The sequence below is a fragment of the Vanellus vanellus genome, assembly GCF_965231255.1.
Source record: "Vanellus vanellus genome assembly, chromosome: 22".
In the NCBI taxonomy this organism is placed as follows: domain Eukaryota; kingdom Metazoa; phylum Chordata; class Aves; order Charadriiformes; family Charadriidae; genus Vanellus; species Vanellus vanellus.
Window position 1 is genome coordinate 6,356,708 of NC_138927.1, and position 21,452 is coordinate 6,378,159.

Genomic DNA, 21,452 nt, shown 5'->3' on the forward strand with positions numbered 1-21,452 from the left:
GAGGGGCAGCAGAAGCCCTCCGGAGGGCGGCTCCCACGCTGTCACCCCCGGCCCGGCTGGGGGGACCCTTCCCCGCGAGGTCCCTGGGGACTGGGGACCTCCTGCTGCCCACAGCACCGGGCAGAGAGTGTCCCACGGGGCACGGAGCATCCCACGAGTGAGCATCCCAAACCGCCGGGTGTGGAGCATCCCAGGCTGCCCGAGCATGGAGCATCACACGAACGAGCATCCCAAACCACTGGGTGTGGAGCATCCCAAACCACACGGTATGGAGCATCTCCGGAGGGAGCATCTCTGGGGCAAGTGTCCCTGGCCACCAGGCATGGAACATCCCAGGCATGAGCTTCCCAAGCCAGACGGCATCAAACCCCCCAGCGAGCACCCCAGGCCAGGGCATCCCCCCGTCCTCTCCTTTGCTCTATGTCCAGGAATTGCTGGAGGTTTAGAGGGAGACCAAATACCTACAGAGGGACTTCACGTTTCTTGGGAAGGGAAGGGCACGGCTTCATCCTCCGCATCCCAGGCCAGGAGCCCTGCAGAGCCCGCTCCCCCCAGGGGTCCCTGCAGCAGGCACAGCCCACCCGCACCCGCTCCTCTCCATTCTCTCTATCCTCAGCTCTGAGTGGAGCTCCAAGTGCGTTTTCCAACCAACACCCACAGCTTTTCGCTCTTCTGCCTTATTCCCCTCAGCTCCACGCAACCTCCCACTGACAGATGGGGAAACTGAGGCACGCTGCTGGGAATCCCCTTTCCAAGCACGCTGGGGTCAGAGGTGCCCCGTCCCAGCTGTAACCTCATGCTCTCCGCAGCTTGGCAGAAGTCGGGTCCCCCCCACCCCGCACGGGTGCCCGGGGCCTGTGCTGCCAGAGAGGAGAGCAAGTTAAAGGCTTTGCTCAGTGAATTATTTAATGTGGCGGTTGGAGATCCTGGCACTGGCGCGGGCCCTTGTGAGCACTGCGGTATTTGGTAGGTCTCGAGAAACACACTCAATAAATAGACAATTTTATTAACTTGGACACGGGGGAAATGGTGCTGGTAAAACCCACCCCAGGAGCCAGTCTGCAAGTCCCCCCGGCCCCCCGAGAATGCCTCTCCCTCCCGCCGCCACGCAAACCCCAGGGCAGCGAGTCCGGGACGAGAGCTGTGACCACGGAGGCTGAAATCCTATAAATCCGAAACAAATTCTCCCCAGTGAATGGGTGGTGTCTCCTCCGCGCTCCCCTCCAGCCCTACCGCCTGCTGCCCCCTCCGAACGTCCTCCCCATGGGGACGCCACCCCCAGAGCTGCGCACAGGGTCCCCTCAGCACGTCTCACCCCCACCGGCAGACGCTCCCCGCGGCCGAGCCGCTGCGGCGGGAGCACCCTGACCTTCATCCGTGTGGTTCAGCGTATTCCCCTCGGTGGTGAGGTTTAGGTTTCACCTGGCGATTGATTAAAGCCTCCGGGCTGCGGAGGGGGCAGGGTTAAGGTGACCTGGAAAGGACTTCGGCCAAGGTGGGCGCTCGCTCGAGAGGAGTCAGGGGGGAGGTGGGAATTGTTTTATTCCGGCTGCTGCTTTCGCAGCTGGATGGGGAATATCCAGGCTGATGTCCCGGGCTTTCCAGGGAAGCCTCAGCAGAGCTGTAAGTGAAGAAGAACTGCTGTTTTTTTTTTTTTTAAACAAAGACGTCACTTCTCTAAATTGTTTGCTGGAATCAGCGAGCTGCTAATAAATTAGGGGAGAAAGCGTGCTGCCACCACCCAGCAGCCGCCCTCTCCGTTACTGTCGCTTTCTGGCCTCCTGCGGTTTTCTTTTTGCTTTTTAGCCCCCGGGCAGCCCCCTGGTAGCCAAGGGAACTCTCTGCAAGGCTGCGGGCTCAGCCCCCCAGCGATGCCGGGGGCGACCGGCTGGGCTGAGCGCCCGGGGGTGGGTTAACGGGGCCACGGAGCTGGCGCTGGGCTGGTGCTGTGGGTCACCACGCGCGGGGAGGGGGCAGGTCCCATCCGCGCCTTGTCACTGTCCGGACCCTGAGAAGCTCCGCCGATCCCGGAGCTGGGAGGTTTTGGGATGGAGCCAGGCAGTCTGGATCAACACGGTACTGACCCATCCATCGGGAAGGGGCAGAGGTTTTGGGAAGCCATCCCAGGATCTGCTGGCATTGCCCCCCACCTGCCCGGCCATGGGGGTCCCGCAGAGCCGCTCGCGTCCTCCGACGCTGATGAAACATTGGAGAGGATTTCCGAGGCTGGGTGATGGCGAGCGGGGAGGCCTGCGTGCTTGGAGCCTGCTGCCCTCTTGGGATTGCAGCTCAAGTTCCTGGCACGGATGGGAGGCCAAGGATTTGCATCTACAGGATTTCCAGTAAGTTTTGCCGCCCTGGTATGCAGCTGCAGGGCTGCGGGCTGGGGAGAGGCGCAAGCAGGACGGGGGCTGGGAACCGGGACTCCTCACCCGGGCACGGGGACCGCAGCACAGTGCCAGCCTGGCTCCCTGGATGGGGGGATGCTGGGGAGTCCTGGGCAGAGCTGGGGGGGACATCGCGGAGGGGAGGATGCAATCAGCCCCCTTTGGTGTGAGGGAGCCTGATTGGGTGCTCGGTGGCCGGGACAGGCAGAGCTGGGGGCAAGCGGCCACAGGGGACCCAGGGCTGGCATTGCCCCGGGAGCTGGGTGAGCACCGGGCACAGCCGGCAGCGGCAGCAGCGGCGTGGGGAGCGGGGAGGGCTGCCGAGCACCTGCTTCTGCCGCCGGCTTGGCCTTGGCCCAGGGCAATTAGCTCCTGGCGTCGGTGCTCGCACACGCTCTGACAAACAAGCGGCTGGGACGCCCCGGCCTCGCTTCGGAGGGCTCCATCCCTCTGCCGCCGGGTGTGCGATGGGGAACAACCCTCCGGGTGTGCGATGGGGAACAACCCTCGGAGCTGTGGGTTGCTCTGCCCCAAAGCTATGGCAAAGCCCCAGTCCATGTCCCGGCGCTGCTGCGGGGCCATGTCAGCGCTCGCCCGCCCTGACCCCGTGCTCAGAGCGACGGCAGCATCGCTGGGAGCTGTGGCGCATCCCAGAGCAGCCCCGCGGGAGGAACAGGGACACATCCGCTCCGCTCTGCTGCAACACTGCCTGTGTGGTAGTGGGACGGGTCAGGGACTCGGCTCCTTTTCCCAGCTCCGAAGGCGAGGAAGGAAGAATGGACAAGGTCTTCAAGTGGGCTTTGCACCCCCGGGGTGCTCTGGCACTGGCTCGGCTGCCTCGGGACGGTTCACAACAGAATCCCTCCAGCAGCATTGGGTCCCTGCGAAGATCGAGAGTCCTGCAGTGGTGGCAGCGGAGAAGAGCCAGTGCCGCTCCCCGAGGAAACGTGGTTTGCCGGTGCTCGCTGCAGGCGGTGAGCCCAGAGCCCGCACCGGGAGAGGCTGCGTGGGGGGTGGCTTCACCCGAGTACTTTTCCCTACGTGCCTGGTGGCTCTCGCACCCTGTGGTCCTCGGGGCTCCCGATCCCCGCCGTGGCAGCGTGACCTTCACTGCAGCGAGTTTTTCCTTAAAGAGGGTGGCTGGATGCAGCAGCCCCGGGGAAGGGCAGCCGTCAGCAGCAAAACCCGCAGTAAACCGAGCGCCCCAGTTCCCAAGCGTCACCATCCAGCGCTCGCCCGCACCAGGGTTGTGCTTAGCTCATCACCCCAAGGAGAAAAGGAAACTCAAACCGGCCCTTGGGGGAAAAACGCTGCTTTCCAATCAGCTTTCATCCCCCGGGTTCCCGGAGGTGCGATTAGCTCTGCCACCTTCGGACATCGTCACCCACCGCAGTTGCCGTGCAGCCCGGTGGCACTTGCTGAGCTGCCCACAGAGGGTCTGGCGCCCCTACCCGCGGGTGCCACGGCTCACCCGGCCTCTCGGGGAACGCGCATTTCCTTCTGCATCACCCCACGCCGCTCGGTTTGTCGCCACGCTGCCTCGGAAGATCAAACGAACGTGTGTGTCTTCATATGGAAGATTTGGCTCTTAATAATGTCCGAGGTTTGTAGTACCTGTGACAGACAAACGATGTCAGCGCTCTTCAAAACACTTTTCCTGTTGCAGTCAGCCAGGGCGCTCCTCTGGCAGCGCAGATGAGGTCTTATCTCCATTATCAGCTAAATATTGACACGATCAGCTTCAGCATTGACTGCCTGTTATGTTCCCACACTCCTGGATGAGATCAGGTTTTTGGTGACCATAGGGATGACACTGAGCATCTCAAAGCCAGCATCCCCCTTGACTAGAGGTAGAGGCTTTTGCTGGAAAGTACTATCCTTTCAGGAGCAGCATCTCGCTCCTATTTTCTGTCCTTTAAGTAATTTATTCCCATTCAAATTTAAACTATTTCAAGCAAACACAACTGCTTTGGGTAAAGAGCTTTCCTTTGGAAGAGCTTCGCTTGCTACCTCTGCCAGTGGCTGATAAGGCAAAGCAGCTGCCCGCTCTGCTCCCCCTTCCAGGAGCCGCATGTCTCACTCCAGCCTTACAAGCCGATTCCCCAGCTCTGCTCCCGGGGGGTGAGCGAAAAGGATGCTTTGCCAAACCCATCTCTTCTAGCCTTGCTGCAGAGGGACGGTGGGAAGCGCGGGCCTGGCCGTGGCACCTTTGTTGTGGCGGGATCCGGCTGCTGGGGACCGATGGCAGCTTGGACCAGAGGACCAGGCTGCTGGGGACCATTGCCACCAGCCGCACGCTGGCCCCTGGCTCCAGGGGAAGGTACACCCAAACCAGCCTCGCTCCCCCAACCCCGCTCCAGCCTTTCCCTGTGCAGCAGTCGCCCACGGGTGACCTCTCGTGGCCGGTCCCCACACATGGAGTTTTCACGCAAGGCGCTTTTTCCCACCCCGGGACTTCATCTTTTCCGTGCACAGGAGATGCTCCGCCAGGAGCTCGGCCACCCACCCCTCACTCTGCCCGCACAAGGCTGTGGTACCAGCGGGCTGATGCTCAGCAGGGCACCGGGCTGCATCGCTCTGCTGCTGCTGCAGTGCGCTGCTGGCTCCCAGGCATTGCAGGACTGGAAAAAAATAATAAGAAAAAGAGTTTATATATATATATATATATAAGAAAATTGACATTTAGAAAGCCCAGGAGGTGCAGGTAATGCAGCAAGCTCCCTCGCCTGACTGGAACAACCTGGCCCAGATTTAGTAGTTTGCACCAGCCAAATGCTGAAGCGGAGTTTTCCTTCTCCAGCAGCAGCTACCCCCCCCACCCCCGCAGCTCTCGTGCAGGCACCTGCACCCGAGGAGAGCTTCTCGCCCCACACCGCTGGGCACTGCCAGGGAGAGCACCCACAGGGGCCACACAGCCTGCATCTGGGCTACCTGCTACCCGCGGGAGCAGCCAGCCTCTCCTTATCACGGCACCGTGGCAAACTCGGTGCTTCTGCCAGTGAAAAACAAGTGGCAGCGCCGGCGCTGTCCCCCGGCTCTGCCGAGCCCTGCACAAAGCCACCGAGCCTCTCCTGGACAAAGCGCCAACTATGTCAGGCTGCTTGATGTCGGACACACAAAGGTTCTCAGTTACGAACTCGCACCCCTCTTTTAGCTCGGACCTAAACTGGGCCAAACGCTTCCAGGATCTCTGCAGTGTGGTCAGTTAAACCTGACCTCTGGAGTTCGCTCAAACCTGCCCCAAATTCCTCCCCGTGGGTTTAGCTAGATCCCGCGCACAGAAGCTGCAGGGAGAGGTGGCGCAGCCATGGTACCCGCACCCGAAGGGCTGCGCTCTGTGGAAGGGATCCCTGTACAACGCCCCCGGCGTGGGGGGTGTCCCCAAACCTCCAGCCTCACGCAAACCCTCGTCCAACCCCTCCTCCAGGTTTCACTACTTGGGGTGTAACAACTTTCAGGGATTCAGGAAGCTCTTTGCTTGGCACTGGATCTCAAAGAAAGCACACACATTATCTTACAAAGGAAAATTTATTTCATTTTATGAAGCTTATATTACATGCATCGACTGAAGCTAGTACAACAGTTAACAGCAGGGCTGGGGTTTGTCCAGACTTCCATTAGTGTTTCTGGAATAAACCAGGCCAAATTAAAGAATCTTTTGCCCTTAGAAAATACAGTCATCATATAAGGAATGTTTTTTTGTTGTTGTTGTTTTCACTTTAATTACTCCTCCCCTACTCCCTACCCTCGAGCTGCATATAGCCAATGCTCCGGCTTACCAAAAAAGGAGGCAGGAGAGGAAAATCTGACACACACACACACACACACATTCCCCCCATATACCCCTAATAAACCATTGAGATGGGAGGACTGAATCTAGCTCTATTCAGAGAAAAATACAAACAGAATAGCAGGAATAAAGCTCTTACACAAGCCAGATGCAGTACCCTTTAATAATTTTACTAGATAAAAACGTTTTACACATTGCTCAATGAGATGCTACAGATTCCTTTTGATTAGTTCTCTTTCAGTTTCATGGGTCTGAACAAGCAGCTGAATACACTGAAATATTGATTTCTAAAAATAAAAATAAAAATATTGCATTCTTGTCAGTGTCTGTTGGATATTCTCTCATACCCACCAGAGGAAGGTGTACAGTGCACCGGAGATTGCAGCCTACTATAGGCTTAATACCAAGTACAGATACACAGAAGCAGATGTATTCATCAGACCGGGTTGGTATGGCACACGTCAAGCTGGTACGGGCCTCGTTTCCACGCAGAGGGAAGACTCGCTACAACGTCCCCGTTCAGTCCCCTGTCACTTGTGTGGCTTGGCCGTCTGAGGTTTGGTTGGTGGACTGAATGAACATGGGCTGGGTGATGTCCTGGCCTGCAGGCATGGTCACTTGCTGGATCTGATAAAGTTGCTGGCAGAGACAGAAGCAGGGCAAAGAAACGACTGTCAGTTCCCATCACACCCAGCACCAGCCCCCCCTAAGCACAACGCCGGGCATTAACCCTACAAATTCAGTGGTGGCTCTAACAGCAACGCTCAGGCCCAAGTAAGATCTGTCGTCCCCCCCCAAAGAAACAGAGCACAAATCGCTGCTTGAAATTTGCTGCTAAATCATAACAAAGTAATTCTGTGAATTTCTGAGTTCAGGCTACTTAAGCAACAGCAAATACCTACGTGTTGAGACCTTTATTCCTAAACCGGTCAGGACTAAACTGGATCCCACTCAGAGTGTGAGGGACTGGATTAATTGGGAGCAAAGGCAGCAGAACACAAAGAATCCACCTGAATTAAGATTGGCACAACATCCACTTATCCTGCAGTAGCAGTGTTTTATCAGGAGGAGCCGATGCAGACTTTCAGACTTTTCTAGCCCTTGACTTCAAAGGGGTGTAGTACCAACGGACTCCATGTTCTTACCTGTCCGTCTGTGAACTGGCTGAACTGCTGCTGTCCTTGCTGGACTTCTGTCTGCGTTATCTACAAGGATAAGAGAAGGACGGTCACTGACAGCGCTTCGGAGAAGGGCAGAACCCCGCTACCAATATTCTGCTGCTGCCTTTCAAGAGACTCTTTCAAACTTCATTACCCCACCATGTGGTAAGATACGGCTTACGCCGCTGGCCCGCAGTCATGCTGGCGCTAACCGCGAGTCAAGAACAAAGGACATGGGATTCAGCCCTTCCAAACCAAACACAAGCATGTCCTCCCTGGCTTCTGTGAGGAGAATGTGGCCTCCAGGATCACAGAAAAGCAGCAGCCTTCCTATCCTCTGAAGGCAGAGAAGAATCCCTTAGCGACCAGTCTCAACAAGAACATGAGACAGCCTGCCGGCAGCAACGCTGGTCTTGATGTTTCACCTCTGCAACAGCTTTCCTGAGAGGTTGCGCGGCTGCTCCTCCCTCACCCAGCCAGAAGGAGCAGAAGTAAAGAGAAGGTTGATGAACTGAAGTTTTTACCTGCAGCCAGCTCAGAAGCAGCACGAGCTTTATAGAGCGAGACACACACACACATACATATATGCATGCACCTTTCCCATATAGGTAAAGGAGGCTTCCGCTATGCTCCTTGCTTAATCATTCCGACGAAAGTAACAGGAAGAAAAGAAACGCAGGAATCCTAGCCCAAGAGCTGGTAATTTCGACTGGAATTTGCCGTTTCAGGAGCTAGGGAACAACACTTTACCAGTTAATGTCAGCCCTGCTGTTCGAGTGCCTACCTGCTGTGCATTGGTTGCAAGCGTCTGGATCTGCCCCTGGACTACCTGGGTGCCTGACACAGGTTGGGCTAAGCGGATATACTGCAGCTGGCCAGCATTCAACTGAACCTGGAGACAAGCGGAGGGGGCAGGGAAAGAAAATTAAACAGATAACTGTGTAACCTGAAACACACAAACTTGCCTTCTTGTTTCCACAACAGAAGCCAGAGTAATAGATGACACCGGGAAGCTTCAGTTGATTAACAGTTTAGATGAGTAACTACCACAGACCCTGCCAAAGCAAGAATGAAGTTCACAGAACTCCTGCAGGTTCTTGAAGTAAAACCCCGAGGAAGCACAACATTACTTCTTTCTCCAGACCAGGAGTGGTCAGTTAGTAGCTAAAGCATATTAATCGCTAAATTTCAGAGAGCTTTGAGAACACTTATTTTTCTTTTTGGTTACGAGAATCGAGTTACTACTTTGATGTATCGTTTCACATAAAGAAGATTGTTATGAGCTAGCTGCACATAATGACACTCCTATTATATCCTGCCAAAAAAACATAAAAGAACGTATGGGAAATTTTCACATAAAGACAGCAGAGATGACAAAACCCAGGAATATTGCAAGGTAATATTTGGAAGCTTTTAATGCAACTCTCTGCCAATGTCAACACCCACCTGGCACAGGCCAATACCTTCCATGTCAACACTTTGTATATAACATTTAAATGCAAATTTATTTCCTACAGCCCTGATCTTGCAAGGTTAGGTGCTTGGGGGTGCGGGATATGAAGACAATGGCGTCATGGTACCCTCAACTCTCATCTTGCATTTTCTGGGATATAAACAGCTAATACTACTAACGCACATCTGAGAAGCAATAAAAAGGTCACAGTATGATTAGTGTTACTTAACTTTAGAACATTTAGATTCACAGTCTTAAGGTTAATTATATACAAAAATAAATGTTTTGAGTTTTTTTTTTCTTTTTAAAAAGGGAAGAGAAGGACATACAAAATACTTTAAAACTGCTCACTGACAAATGTTCAAGTGCCTAGAACACAGTCTTGGCATCTACCAAACGCTACTGACTTCACCAGCTGTGTCTAAAAGCTTCAATATTATTTCAAGAGCAAATAAACTCCCCACGAGCATAAACATTTCAATAAAGATTTTTTTTCTGCACCAAGATCTGCCTGCAGATCATGTTTTCCACACTGGGGGCTTCCTGCATAGATTTTAACAGCACTACTAACTGAATGGATGAAAGCAATGTAGACAGAGCGTTCTTCCAGAAATGAGAGTAAGCTCCAAAGAAGCTGTCCAATGAGGTCTAGCTGAGATACAGATTAAATTTAACACAAAATTAATGGAGACAAACAAATTATTACCATTTAATTGACATATACACTTCCATTTTTTTCTGTTTTTAAAAACTAAAAGCCACCTTCCAGAGGCAACCTGTGGTGCTAGAGTAAGTGGTAAATTGCAGTAGAGAAGTGTACAAAGTATGAAGAGCACGTGGAAAACCAGCAGTCAACATTAGTAAGATTCTCTCAACACTCCTGCAATCGCCAGAGGCGCTACCAGTTTTATGAGTGTGTTTCAAACTGTCATATTTGTGTTATGAAAGATTCTTTGCTGAACCTGAACAGATACCAGAGCAAGAAGGAGCTATCAGAAGATAGCACTAACTATATCAAAAGAGAAAAGAAACTCAATGGAAAAATAATAAAAGTACAGCAGAAAGAGAACAAAAGGGACAGCAGCACTGAAGAGACCAAGGACCGCAATTCTGTGAAGCCAAACAAAAACTGCTTTCCAGGTTAGGGCACAAAAAAGCTCTCGCAGCGAGTGCATGGCTCCACGTTCTATTTCACTTTACTTGCGGAAGCGAGCAAGGGGAAAGATGCTTTCTTCAGCACGAACTGTGTTTCTTCAACACGCTGAGATTAAGAAGAATCCTCTTAATTACAGTCAAAATAGGATCTCTGCTTGATACAGAAGCATGAATTGTGACTATTTCATCAGAGCACTGCTCCTAAGTTGCTCTGTCTTGCAGTCTTGCAATTGTTATAGACCCAAGTGCTCCCAAAGAGAAAAGATACCACCCTCTGGCACTTCGCAGTTTCTGTCTTACATCTGCAGCTTAAGACGCTTCTGAGGACCAGTCACAGCTACCTGTTCTTAGATGCTCCCAGACAAGAGGAAGGTAGAAGCATACGCTTGGCCAAAACCAGACACTAACTAAAAAGCTTTCTGAAACACAGGACCGCCTACAACAGGATCCACCTACATGGAGAATAGACTTTCTGCAGAAAGTTATGGCCCCCTCAGAGCTACTTGATAAAGAATTCTTCCTCCTAGCAGATCTCCAAGCTCCCTTCTTGTAAGGTGTTACAGCATTCACTGGAGACAACTGAAAAACAAGTATGAACTACTCTTTTATTGCTGAACCAAAGGAGGATGCTGCAACATTCAGTACTGTAGTAATGGATTCACTGAGGCTGGAGGTGGAGATCGCCTTCCAAAACGCTTTGAAGAACAAGTATCTTGGAGAGACTTTCATAAGAAAAGGAAGAAAAAAAAAAAAAAAAGTAGAAAGGTAGTGGAGAATGCAGATAAGAAAAAAAGGTTGCTTGTAGTAAAACACCATATTTGGCAAGCAATTCACTTCCTTTCTGTTCCTTTCTGACCGACACCTTAAGCCAAGCAGTAGGAATCAGCTTAAGACTTAAGAGATGAAAAGAATTTGGAAGTGAATTCGAAAAATCTGGCAACACCCACAGTTAAACCTTTTTCAAGATGCTATGTTAAAGCACGAACATTTGCCGACGTACAGAGGGAAGCTTAGCAAATCTCGAAAAGCAAAACTTGTGTGAAAGATCAGTTCTGCCACGGCTGTAGGTACACTTCTTAATAATAGAAATCAAAGACAAAGTGAAATGCTTGTCCTGGTCACTTGCTCTGACCTTTGGGTTGCTGGTTAAGTACACAGAACTGGACAGATGTATATATATATATGTTTTTTTTTTTTTTTCCTCTTTAAGAGGTGTGAAATTTTCCATATGGGAACCAACAAACCCAGCTTTGTTGTGATTATAAGTTCCAGAGAAGGGGGGAAAAATGTGACATTTTTTTGACCCACATGTTTACCTAAGACACATGCCAGAATGTTACTGCTGATGCTGGGTACTCAAAATCCCATTCTTAAGGCCGCAGCAGGTCTACACTGACGTGAAAGCGAGGAGATATCTTCTGGTTCTGCAAAGCCATTCCTCCAACCAGCCCCAAGTATTTTGTAGAAATATTTCTTATAACATAAAAGTTTATTAATAAACTCACAGATGGCACCTTTCCCACTCAGTCTGCCAGGTCATGACTTCAGACTGCAGAGGCAGAACCAAGTAAAGGCAAAATAAGTTAATTATGCTTTATTGAAACCATGCTGTAGTAAAGAACTAAGGTTTATCCAGGAAATAGTTTATTTATTGCTTCCTAATCATAACTGTTTCACTCAGAGGAAAGTGTTGGGGGTAAGCAATGAGTCTACACTAGATGGGTTAGATTTATTTCCCACTTCGTGTCACACCTGGTTAGTTTTCCTAAGTGCAGGAAACACACCACTCAATCCCAACTTCCTCTTACAGTTAAAAAAGTGTACATATACAGTCTCATGCCAGAACACCAGCAGACAGTTTGCTCACAAGACTGTTACACGTTTCCACTGGCAAAGTCTTACCGGTATTTGCTGGATTTCTCCTGTATTGGTGATGATCTGCTGCATGACTTGCATGGTCTGCCCAGTTCCACTCTGAGCCTGCTGGGTCTGTCCTTGCGGCTGGGCCTGCACTATCTGTACCTGCTGGCCTTCTCCAACCTGCATCGTCACAGGGGTAGTCTGCATTCAAAATGGAGGATAACGACCAAGCGAGGACTGAACAAGGTGAAACAGCCACAAGATACAAAGACTGTAAGAGACAGACTGCTTCCTAGACCCACCGTTACTTCTTGATGCTTAAACCACCACGAAGGGAACCCAGGACCTAGATGACCCTTGTTACTAAGGTATTTGAACACCTGGTCATGACCAGAAAACACATTTCTATATTGTTATTGACTGTTCTGAGCAGTGAGACCGTTGCACGTGGGCGAGTCGAGGGTTTCATGGGCTCCGCTGAACTGCAAAGCCCCTGGCCGCTGCTCATGGCTCACCTGCCCTTGCTGAGGCTGCGCGATGATGATCTGTCCTGGCTGGATGGTAGTTGTAGACGTGGTGGTCTGTTGTCCTTGCTGCTGCCCCTGAACCTGCACTGCAGCAGGCTGCTGAGCAAGCGTGAAATAATACTGTACAGGCTCAGCTGGGGTCACAGCCTGACGCACCTCTTCCTGCGGCACAGGGAAGAGACAGGTAAATGGGGAGGGAACAGCTCAACATCCAAACACCCCAACCACAGCTGAAACATCCCCCCACCTCCCTCCATAAGCATGCTCCATGGGAAAGTATCTTTAATACCTCGTTCAGAACAGCTTAACTAAGTAAATCTGAAATGATAAATCAAAACGGGTTCCCTCATTTATTCAGCTATATGGAAATCAAAACCATTTCCAATACTCTGCGTGTAATAATGTAGTCATCAATTTCATTATGAGAAGCAAATGAATGAAATTACCATAGTTGAAAACCACACAGCTCCTCAGTAAATTCCATCATTGCCTGTTATCTTTACACAGAATGAATTGCAAATGCACCAGGAAGATTTACAAAGCCTCATCTGTCAACAAAACCCTCTTCTTAGTCTACGTGCCCAACACAAATCTCAATCTAGCTCTGATGTTAAACCTCTGGGAATAAAAGTCACAGACTTGATGTATACTGTCGTGCCTTTATTTAAATCCCGCTTTTCCAGAACTGTGACAACTGCATCTTGTACTGTGGCTTAACAGCCTGATTTTGCTGGTAACAGGATATCTCAACAGTGTGAAGAAACAAAAGGCTTTGCTCTGGCTCACTTTCACAAGACACAGGCTGTTATACTGCTGGTTTGTTTTATCTAAGCATGTCTTTAGGAGAGAAAAGCCCCTTATGATTAACGACGTTTTAGGCAAAGAAGTAGATTTTCAGAGATTATGTTAAGTGGCAAGCCGTTAACACTCAAGAATCAATATTCTTAAGCTCCCCAGAGGAGCAGTTGGAACTTGCACCTTACGGAAGATGCAGCTCACCAGATGTTCACTCCATGGCAGAAGGCGTAAACAATCCTCTCCCAGCCACCTCGAGTTCACAGCTGAGAGTGTAGGATGTTTACACGTGCTACAACATGGTAGACTCCCGCTTATACAAGTCCACTTGACTCCCCTGCATTAAACGTGGATTACCTTCAGTGTATCCAACTGGACAGGAAAAGAAAAATTCACATTAAACAAGATCAACGTACATCCTCTAGATGGGCATCAGCCTTGAGTGAGAGAGACCTTTTGCTCAGATGCTGGTCTCTCAGAGGGACAGCAACTAAAGGAAGGACTTACTATTGGGAGGTTTCTCAATAGCCTACCAGAAAATTACCCCCCAAAGATTAAGTTGTTTACAGTTAGCTGTAAGCAAGCAGTGACTTCCAAGCCTGGCTCTCAGAGCAAGCACTAGCACTATCCCACACTACTGCAAACTACTGCAATCAAACACTCACGATACTTCCTACACATGGTAGTTCACTGATTATTCCTACTCGCTTCATCAAATCCTTTGGGGGAGGGATTAATAACAAACTTAAAATATACATTCAACAGGATATGTCTCCAGTTAACCATAAAAGCACGTGCATAGAAGAGCTGTGGCTGTTTCTGTAAAGCCCAGTCCTTAGATTTGTTATTTCCAGAGCGCTCCAATCCTCAATTCCTAGCTGAATCCCAAAACAATTACAGCAACTGAGTACTTCTGTAAGTATCTATTGCAGGTTAAGTTGCATTTACTACAGGCAAAAATGGCTTTAAATTCAAATCTGCTTGAACTAGATTATATCACACCGTTTGCCATCTTTTATTTTCAAGCAATAGCTTTAGTTACCAGAGCAACATAACAGTCATGGTTTCATTCCCAGCTCTTCCATGTAACCAACACTAACTTGTCAAACAGTCTTTTCCTCCGTAGAGATAAAATACAGATTGTACTCCCAGCCAAAAAGTGCAGGCTCTCACCCTATGGGCAGCCGCTTTTCAACACTGTTGAATCAACAGAGTATTTTCCACTGCAAAGTCCTAACCTACATTCTTACCAGGCAGCTATTTCTCCATTAAACTTCTCTTGCCATAAGAAGTATTTGCAGTGATTCAGCAGTGTTCACAGGCAGTGGATGTATCAGCGAGAGACAGATCTCTAAAACCTATTTCAATCCAAAGACCGACAGGGTTTCACTGCTGATGCTGTGCAATCCAAAAGACGCAGCTCTGGTGTGATGTATCATCAAGACACGTTAACCTGGCAACCTATACGCATCTAACACACTATTCAAATACTTCAGGCATTCATTTGATTATAGAACTTGGATGTTCTGTAATCAGAACATTCTGATGTGAATCAAAAGGCTCCAGCAAGAAAAAGATATGGGCAATGTTCTTCCTCCCAAACGTGGACTACTACTAAAAACAGCACTACAAAGTAGAATAACTGAATGGGGCACCCGAAAGAAAAAGAACTGAATTTGCAATGCCAGAACTAACCTGTGTTACTTCAGGCTGCAGCCAACTCTTTTCGGCTCATAAAGCTGAACAAACCAAAACGTGTGTTTTCTTTCCCCTCGGTCCAGCAAAGCATTGAGAGCCGCAGCACAGGCTGCTGCTTTGTCTTTTTATTTAATACTAAACTAAGGATCTTTGCTTAAATCATCTCTGCTGCAGGGATAAAGCAGGGAGCTCAGTGAAGGAATGGAAGGAGCTGTGCCACGCTGCCACATGTGATGCTCACCATGTGTACAGAGTACAGAGTTCCCAGCACACCTGTAACAAAGCCTTGGGATGCTGCTAATTTTAACCACAGCTGACTGCAGCAGTAGGATGGACTCTCCTGCATATTTTGAGACACGTAAAGGTATTTTCCTCATCTACTGGAAAGTTATGCTGCTTCTGGAAATCAGAATGAAAGGTTAAACTGAACTCAGGACATCAGAAAGGATGAAGCGCGTATTTCCTTCCTTTGGCCATCACTTTAGTACCTCCACGAAGACTCTGCACGTTATCCAGATTTATATTGAAATACAAAGAAAAACCAAACCACCAAACATGTCAGAGAAAAACTTCCAAGTAAAACACTTACCAGAAAGGTGTTTTAAAGTATGCCGGCCTCTCCAATAGCACTCACAAGAGAAGCTATTTTAAGGACCATGTTGGATTTTTTCAAAGGCTAATGCACTGCCGACCTTCAAAAGTATCACAAAACCAGCTGAAGGAATTGTTGCAAATTGTTATTAACTACAGGAAAAATTCACTGTTCAAGAGAAGAAAACTGGCCCAGCTGAGCCCCGGGCAACGGTTCCAGGAGCTGCTGAACAAGGTGTAGCATGGTCCAAACAGAGCTGTTCCCAAAAAGAGGCGTGCTGATGGCAGCCCAACCACTGCCTGGCCACTTGTAACGAAGAGAGATGAGCATTTACTGAACTGGTGAACTTTTAGCAGCAGAACACCAAGCTTTCAGGTGAAGAGGAGAAATTAGTCTACCAGGAGCTGGATTTGTTTCTTTGTGCATTTGAAGCAGCAAGACTGAGCTTCATCCCCACCTCGTTGCATTTTCAGCATCGTTTCACACACGGAGGGGAACAAGTTCTTTGTAAAACACAAGCCTGTTAAGTTTCAAAGATCTTGTGCTCAGATGACCGCAGCAGCCTGCTGCTGTAAACATCCGACTGAAAGCTCCTTCTAACACCTTACAGCTTCCAGTCAAGGATGTTTACAGTAGCAATGACTGCCCCAAAGGATGCAGGAGGTGGTACTTCCAAGCAAAGGAGCCTGTTTCTCCCTTTACACGTCAAAGGATGCAGACTCAGCACATTTTTTTTTTTTTTAAGTTTAATTTTTAACATCGGCAACATTTGGTATCAGAGCTATTTAGCAGTGATTTTGTCACTTAAAATCCCCAAGTCAGACTTCCATAAACCTCCATTCAAGCTCTATTCCTATAAAAATTAAGAACCTGAAAACCACTGTAAATAAAGATGCAAAAGAGAGAGGCACAAACTTCACGTTTAAATCTGATTCCATATTGCTTTAATCAATCCTCTTTTAATTAGAGACTGAAATTACACCAAGGAATAAGACAATCACACCAAGACAATAAGGTGATTATTTTTATGTCTCACCTGCCGCTTTGGAGGCTTCAGTTCATCTCTTGGAACGATATCGATAAGAAAGTCAAATTGATCAAACTTCGTAATTGCCATGGCAATGTCATTCCTCTATAATAACAAAAAAAGAGAAGACCATTCTTCAGCTTTAGAAGTCTGTTTTGTCACTGGATAAATAAGGTTAGAGCTTTTTAACCGTGTCAAGTGAGAATGTCTTCTCCAGATCCCAAGTGGTCAAGCCAAGTGGCAAGAACTTTTGTTTCAGCACCAACACCACGGTCTCGTGCTGAGCAAGGTCTCCAAGATGCTCGGTAAGAAGGTCCTTATCAAACTCAGGCTTTTACAGTCATCTACTCACCCACCAGACCTCATCAGGCTCTCCACAATGGTACCACTGTAATTCACTACAGAGGGCTCATGACCAATCACCATAAGCCTTTTACCACATTAAAAAAAACACCAGGAATTCTTCTAAAAAAAAAATTCAATTTCAAAATCCCAAAGATATCTGAAAAGAAGCTTTTCAGAAAGACCAGGATGACTGTTCCATGTATTGGTAGCAACATAAGCAGAATCTATGAGTTGGGGATGGGATTTAAAAGAAAAAATAGAGCATCACAGGATCTTTTTCAGGGCAGGGGAATCCCAAGAGATCTCAGGAGAACAAGCTTCAGCATGCAGAGGGCAAAATGGTTAAAAGAAAGCACGAAGACTAAAACATATACTCAGCAAACTGGCCAAACATGTATCAGAAAAAGGACGTGCAAGAGCCAATAAGCTTCTATGAAAAAACTGGCAAGGTAAGGATCTTCTGAAAATGGCTTATAACTTTACTTTTATACCTTGCCTGAAAAAGAAATCCAAAGAATAGCATTACGTCAAAGCATTAAAAACGTGAATAAAGAGTTAGCCAGCAATAAGTCATCACTTAAGTGTATTTGCTTAAGATTTGAAACAACCCCCAAGATAAAAAAGCTGAATTTCTTTAAAAAAAAAAGTATGCTGTCAATTTAACATTCTTGCAAGCCATCTTAAAAAGTAGGGTTAATTTGAGAAGCTATTAAAAATCTGATTCTCATTAGCTGAAAATAAATTTGTAAGGCATATAGACGAACAATATTTGAGACAAAGATGCCCACGCTGCCTAATGAGTAGGTAAAATTGAAAAGGCCATCAATCCTCTCATTTCAGGCTAGCTGACATTTCTAAGTCTTATACTGTGTTGGTATTTAATTGCAAAACAATGATCACATAGAAAGCATGAGAGAGACAATTCTTTTGTTCTGCAGGCAGAATATATTATAAAAATATCTTCACCGGGAAGAAAACTTTTACGGAACAGATGTATCTCATATTTCATTCTCTATGCTGAGGATTGGGTTCAATCCAATTTCCTCAGGAATAGACTTCCATAACTCAAACCTCTCCACTCAAAGTTTTCCTCCCAAATACTCGATAAGCAGAGACTGCATTTCTCCAGCTGCACTGCCCATGCGGAGAGCAGCTGTTCCAGGATGGCAGCTGCTGTGGAAGCCAAGGCAGTCAGAAATAAAACTTGAGTCAATTCAAGGTCTTATACATTAGGATCAGGATTTAAGCGCGATTCTGAAATAAACGGACCCATCCGAGCTTGAAAACTGTTAACAGGACATGCCCGAGTCAGCACTTGTGCTTATGAAGCACCTTATTCATGGAATTTATATCAAATACATCTTCCCACAGTAACTGCATTAAAACCTGCATTAAAAGCAAGTAACATCAGCCTCATTTAGTGGGGACTGTGTGGCTGGATGCCCATTCCATAGGGCAGCTTTGGACTGAAGTCAGACGTGTCTCCTTGCCCCAACAGCAATCTCTGTGCCAGGGCACAGGAGAGCTGACATCATGGTCCTGAATACCACAATCTCACCTCTGATCTGAGCGCCTGAACTGATGGTCATTATAGTTTCAAGTAGTTCTGGTCAACATGTAAGACTATGAGTGAATGCCCTTTTTTTTTTTCTTCCATAAAAAGACCCTGAAGAGTTACAGTTTACTCTTGAATCACTAAGAAATTACTATTATTGAGGGCCTCTCAATTCAGAAGAAGCAGTAATTTGTTCTGGAGGAGGGTATTTTTGTTTTCATCTCTACACATTTATTGACACAAACTAGCATCTACAAGTTTATATTAGAACTAATACTGAAAAACAAATCAGTTACAGCTATCCTGAATCCTTACAGCAGGTGAGAATTAGCTGACAGCTGCAGCTTTGTTTCTTGTTTGGGTGTTTTTTGTTATTTTTGTTTGGGTTGTTTGTGTTTTTTTTTTTTTAAACAAATTAAGAAAAAAGCATTTCAGTCGCAGTTACACTGTGCACTCTGCTTTGTACACAGGTTTGTAGTGATAAACACGGGTACTAAAGTTACTGTCTACAAAACATGCCTCATGTTATGGAAATAAAAGAGTTGGAAACAGTTTACGAAGCAGCAGAAGACCAGGTAGGAGCAGCCCCGTTACCTGCAGAGTCCTGCGCTTGTTATCTTCTGTGTGTATCCATGCTCGCAAAGTCAATTCTGTTATGAATATCTGAGCTGCCTTGGCAAACAACACAGGAGCTTCTGCACTAATCATCTGCAATGAGATTTACAATTTTTTAAAAAAAATTACCGTTAGTATTCTAACAGTGCAAAGTGGTAGTCAGAGTAACTTTATCACATTAGTCAAATCTGAATGGTTGCATTGTTTAACAGGGAAGTTGGGGGAATTTCCACATCGGAATACCTATGGGTGTGACAGTCCAAAGAGTTACCGATCTCAAGTTAAACGGAGTTTTAAGAGTACTGGGCATCTGAAGTTTGTCTCGAAAGCCCATTTCCTCCACAACTAGTCAGAAGTCAACTCCATATATTGACAGGTCGTGGTAGGCCAGTAAATGGCATCAGTGCACATTCACCTTGAGGGCATCAACCAGCAGCTTCTCCTGGCAGTGTCTCGGCACATGCATAAATGATTTGGAAACTGAAGAGGACAGATTGAGGGCTCATTTTGAAACCTAGCCCTTACTTTATAGTTGTAACATTTATATAATTTCAAATGAATGCTGAAATAGTCCTTTGGAGGCCCAAGTAAAGACTCTGCCTCACCAAATTCCTTTTCTTTAAAAAATATTTAGCTCAAGTTTTACTCAAATTAAGCAGTTTGATTATTAGCTGGCTTGGCATTAATGCATACTAGTACACCCTTCTCTTTGTTAAATAACGTTCTGGGAAGGCGAGAGACTTCCCTCGCAGCCTTAAATCTCATCTTCCCCTTCATCATCAAAAATCTGACTCTTGTTCGATTCAGACACTGAACTGGGACCTCCAGGGCTTGGGTTCATTCCCCTTCCAGGCTGAATGAATAGCTCCCTTGTATAGGAAGACAACACACACCTTTTTCAGGATCTCATTTAAATGTTAAAAGTTGTCCTAAGAAGGATGGTGCCACATTGAGAAAAACAAGAAGCAAGAGCAAACCATTCTCTTCTCTTTTAGGAGTTAAATGTCTGACAGTTTTCCAGGGAGGAGCGGAGCAGCGCAGGAGTCAAACCCTGCAGGTGATTCCCTTCCTCTTACATCAGTAAGTTTTCTTCAGTCAACTCATGTGTTATCATCATCAATCACACGTCAAGGGTTCAGCTCAAATGCTGCTATCAAACCTATGCTATCTACCTAAAGTATTACTTATTTTTTTTCCATAAAACTTGAAACAGTGTAGCACATGTTTACGTGATAGCACTCTTCATACTAAACACTCTATAGATTTGTGAAAGAGTAGAGAGAAACAAGGAAGAAACATAAGAAAACTTAGTAAAGTACTAGAAAAAACAGGAAATACACAGAATTATACAGTACACTGGTATTTACCAGAAGAAAGAAAAACTGCAAATGTCTTCAAAGATCCCAAATGATCTCGCTTTCCCAGATCAGTTTAATTATACCAGGCCAGCTAATATTGCATTCAAGGCAAACGTTGAAACGTGCTTTAAAAAGAATAATAAATAATGCTAATAATAAGTAATGAATTGCAAGGAATTATAGCTACAATATCCACCAAAAGGATCATAAATACTTAAGAAAAACCCATGACTGTACCTTCACATCTTCATCCAGTTTCATTATCTTCTTAATACGTGCCAGAGGGAGTTCTTGAACTCTGAAGTCTTTCTGCAGAGAGATTCACATTTGAGAGACTCTTTACTGATACTTAACTGAAAACAAAGGTAAGATAAGAAATGTTAAAACAAGTCTGTATTGTCTAGAAATAAACTGACTAAAATTAGATTTATAAAACTAGCTTATTTTCTTTGAGGTATGGCAGCTTCTCCTCAAGCCTGAGAATTCTCATTTGCTTTTCTGTATTTTATACTGGTAGAATTCTACTTAAATCTCCTGTCAGACACTTGCATCTACTATTTCACCTCAAAGTTGAAGTCCTTCTGCAGAACAGAATGTTTCTAATGTCACACATTTCTGCATCTATTTATATTTGAAAGAACTAATTCAATTAGCTGTCTCGGGACCCAGAAACCATTGGAATTTACAAAAAGTCACAAGAGAAAAGGAAGGCAAACAAGAGCTATGTGGGGCCACAGGATGAAATCTTCTCTGCTTTATTTGTACTTCCCTGTTGCCCAATACCAATTTTGGTGTTAAAAACTACGCAAAAATCTCGTTCAAAAAAATCTCTTCTATTCCTGTTTCTAGATGGATTTCTCACTATTTTCCAGCAGAGAGAACTGCTGACTCGGAATGGTGTAATGATGGTTTAGGAGACAGAGAGCGAGTGCTGCCATGGTGCTGTTATAGCACGTACCCAATGTGAGCAGCAGCAGAGACACCACCAAGCCGCTGTCTGCACGAAAGGAGCCACCAACGCATCCCTTGGAGAGATCCTCTCTGCAGAGAGCTCTTGGGGTCAGGGAAAACGCCAAGCTTCGCTACCGACAGTGGTCTCCCTTCTCTGAACATAGAAAGAGGAATAAATAAAAAA

At 47.1% G+C, this 21,452-nt stretch overlaps 1 protein-coding gene across 12 annotated transcripts in view; it reads right to left on the bottom strand.

Annotated features, from left to right (window-relative positions):
• Positions 1-5,896: 5,896 nt before the first annotated feature.
• Positions 5,897-21,452, bottom strand: part of NFYC (nuclear transcription factor Y subunit gamma) — a 34,369-nt gene continuing 18,813 nt past the window's right edge. For 10 of the 12 annotated variants that reach the window (XM_082494091.1, XM_082494101.1, XM_082494096.1 and 7 more), the window contains 8 exons: positions 20,555-20,626; positions 18,939-19,052; positions 16,454-16,549; positions 12,321-12,494; positions 11,848-12,006; positions 8,122-8,229; positions 7,323-7,382; positions 5,897-6,816 (listed from right to left, as the gene is read on the bottom strand). In XM_082494091.1, the coding sequence (XP_082350217.1) occupies positions 6,697-6,816; positions 7,323-7,382; positions 8,122-8,229; positions 11,848-12,006; positions 12,321-12,494; positions 16,454-16,549; positions 18,939-19,052; positions 20,555-20,626 (903 nt within the window). In that variant the 3' untranslated portion in view covers positions 5,897-6,696. The remainder of the gene's footprint in view (positions 6,817-7,322; positions 7,383-8,121; positions 8,230-11,847; positions 12,007-12,320; positions 12,495-16,453; positions 16,550-18,938; positions 19,053-20,554; positions 20,627-21,452) is intronic. The other 2 variants (XM_082494092.1, XM_082494093.1) reach the window with 2 other exon arrangements.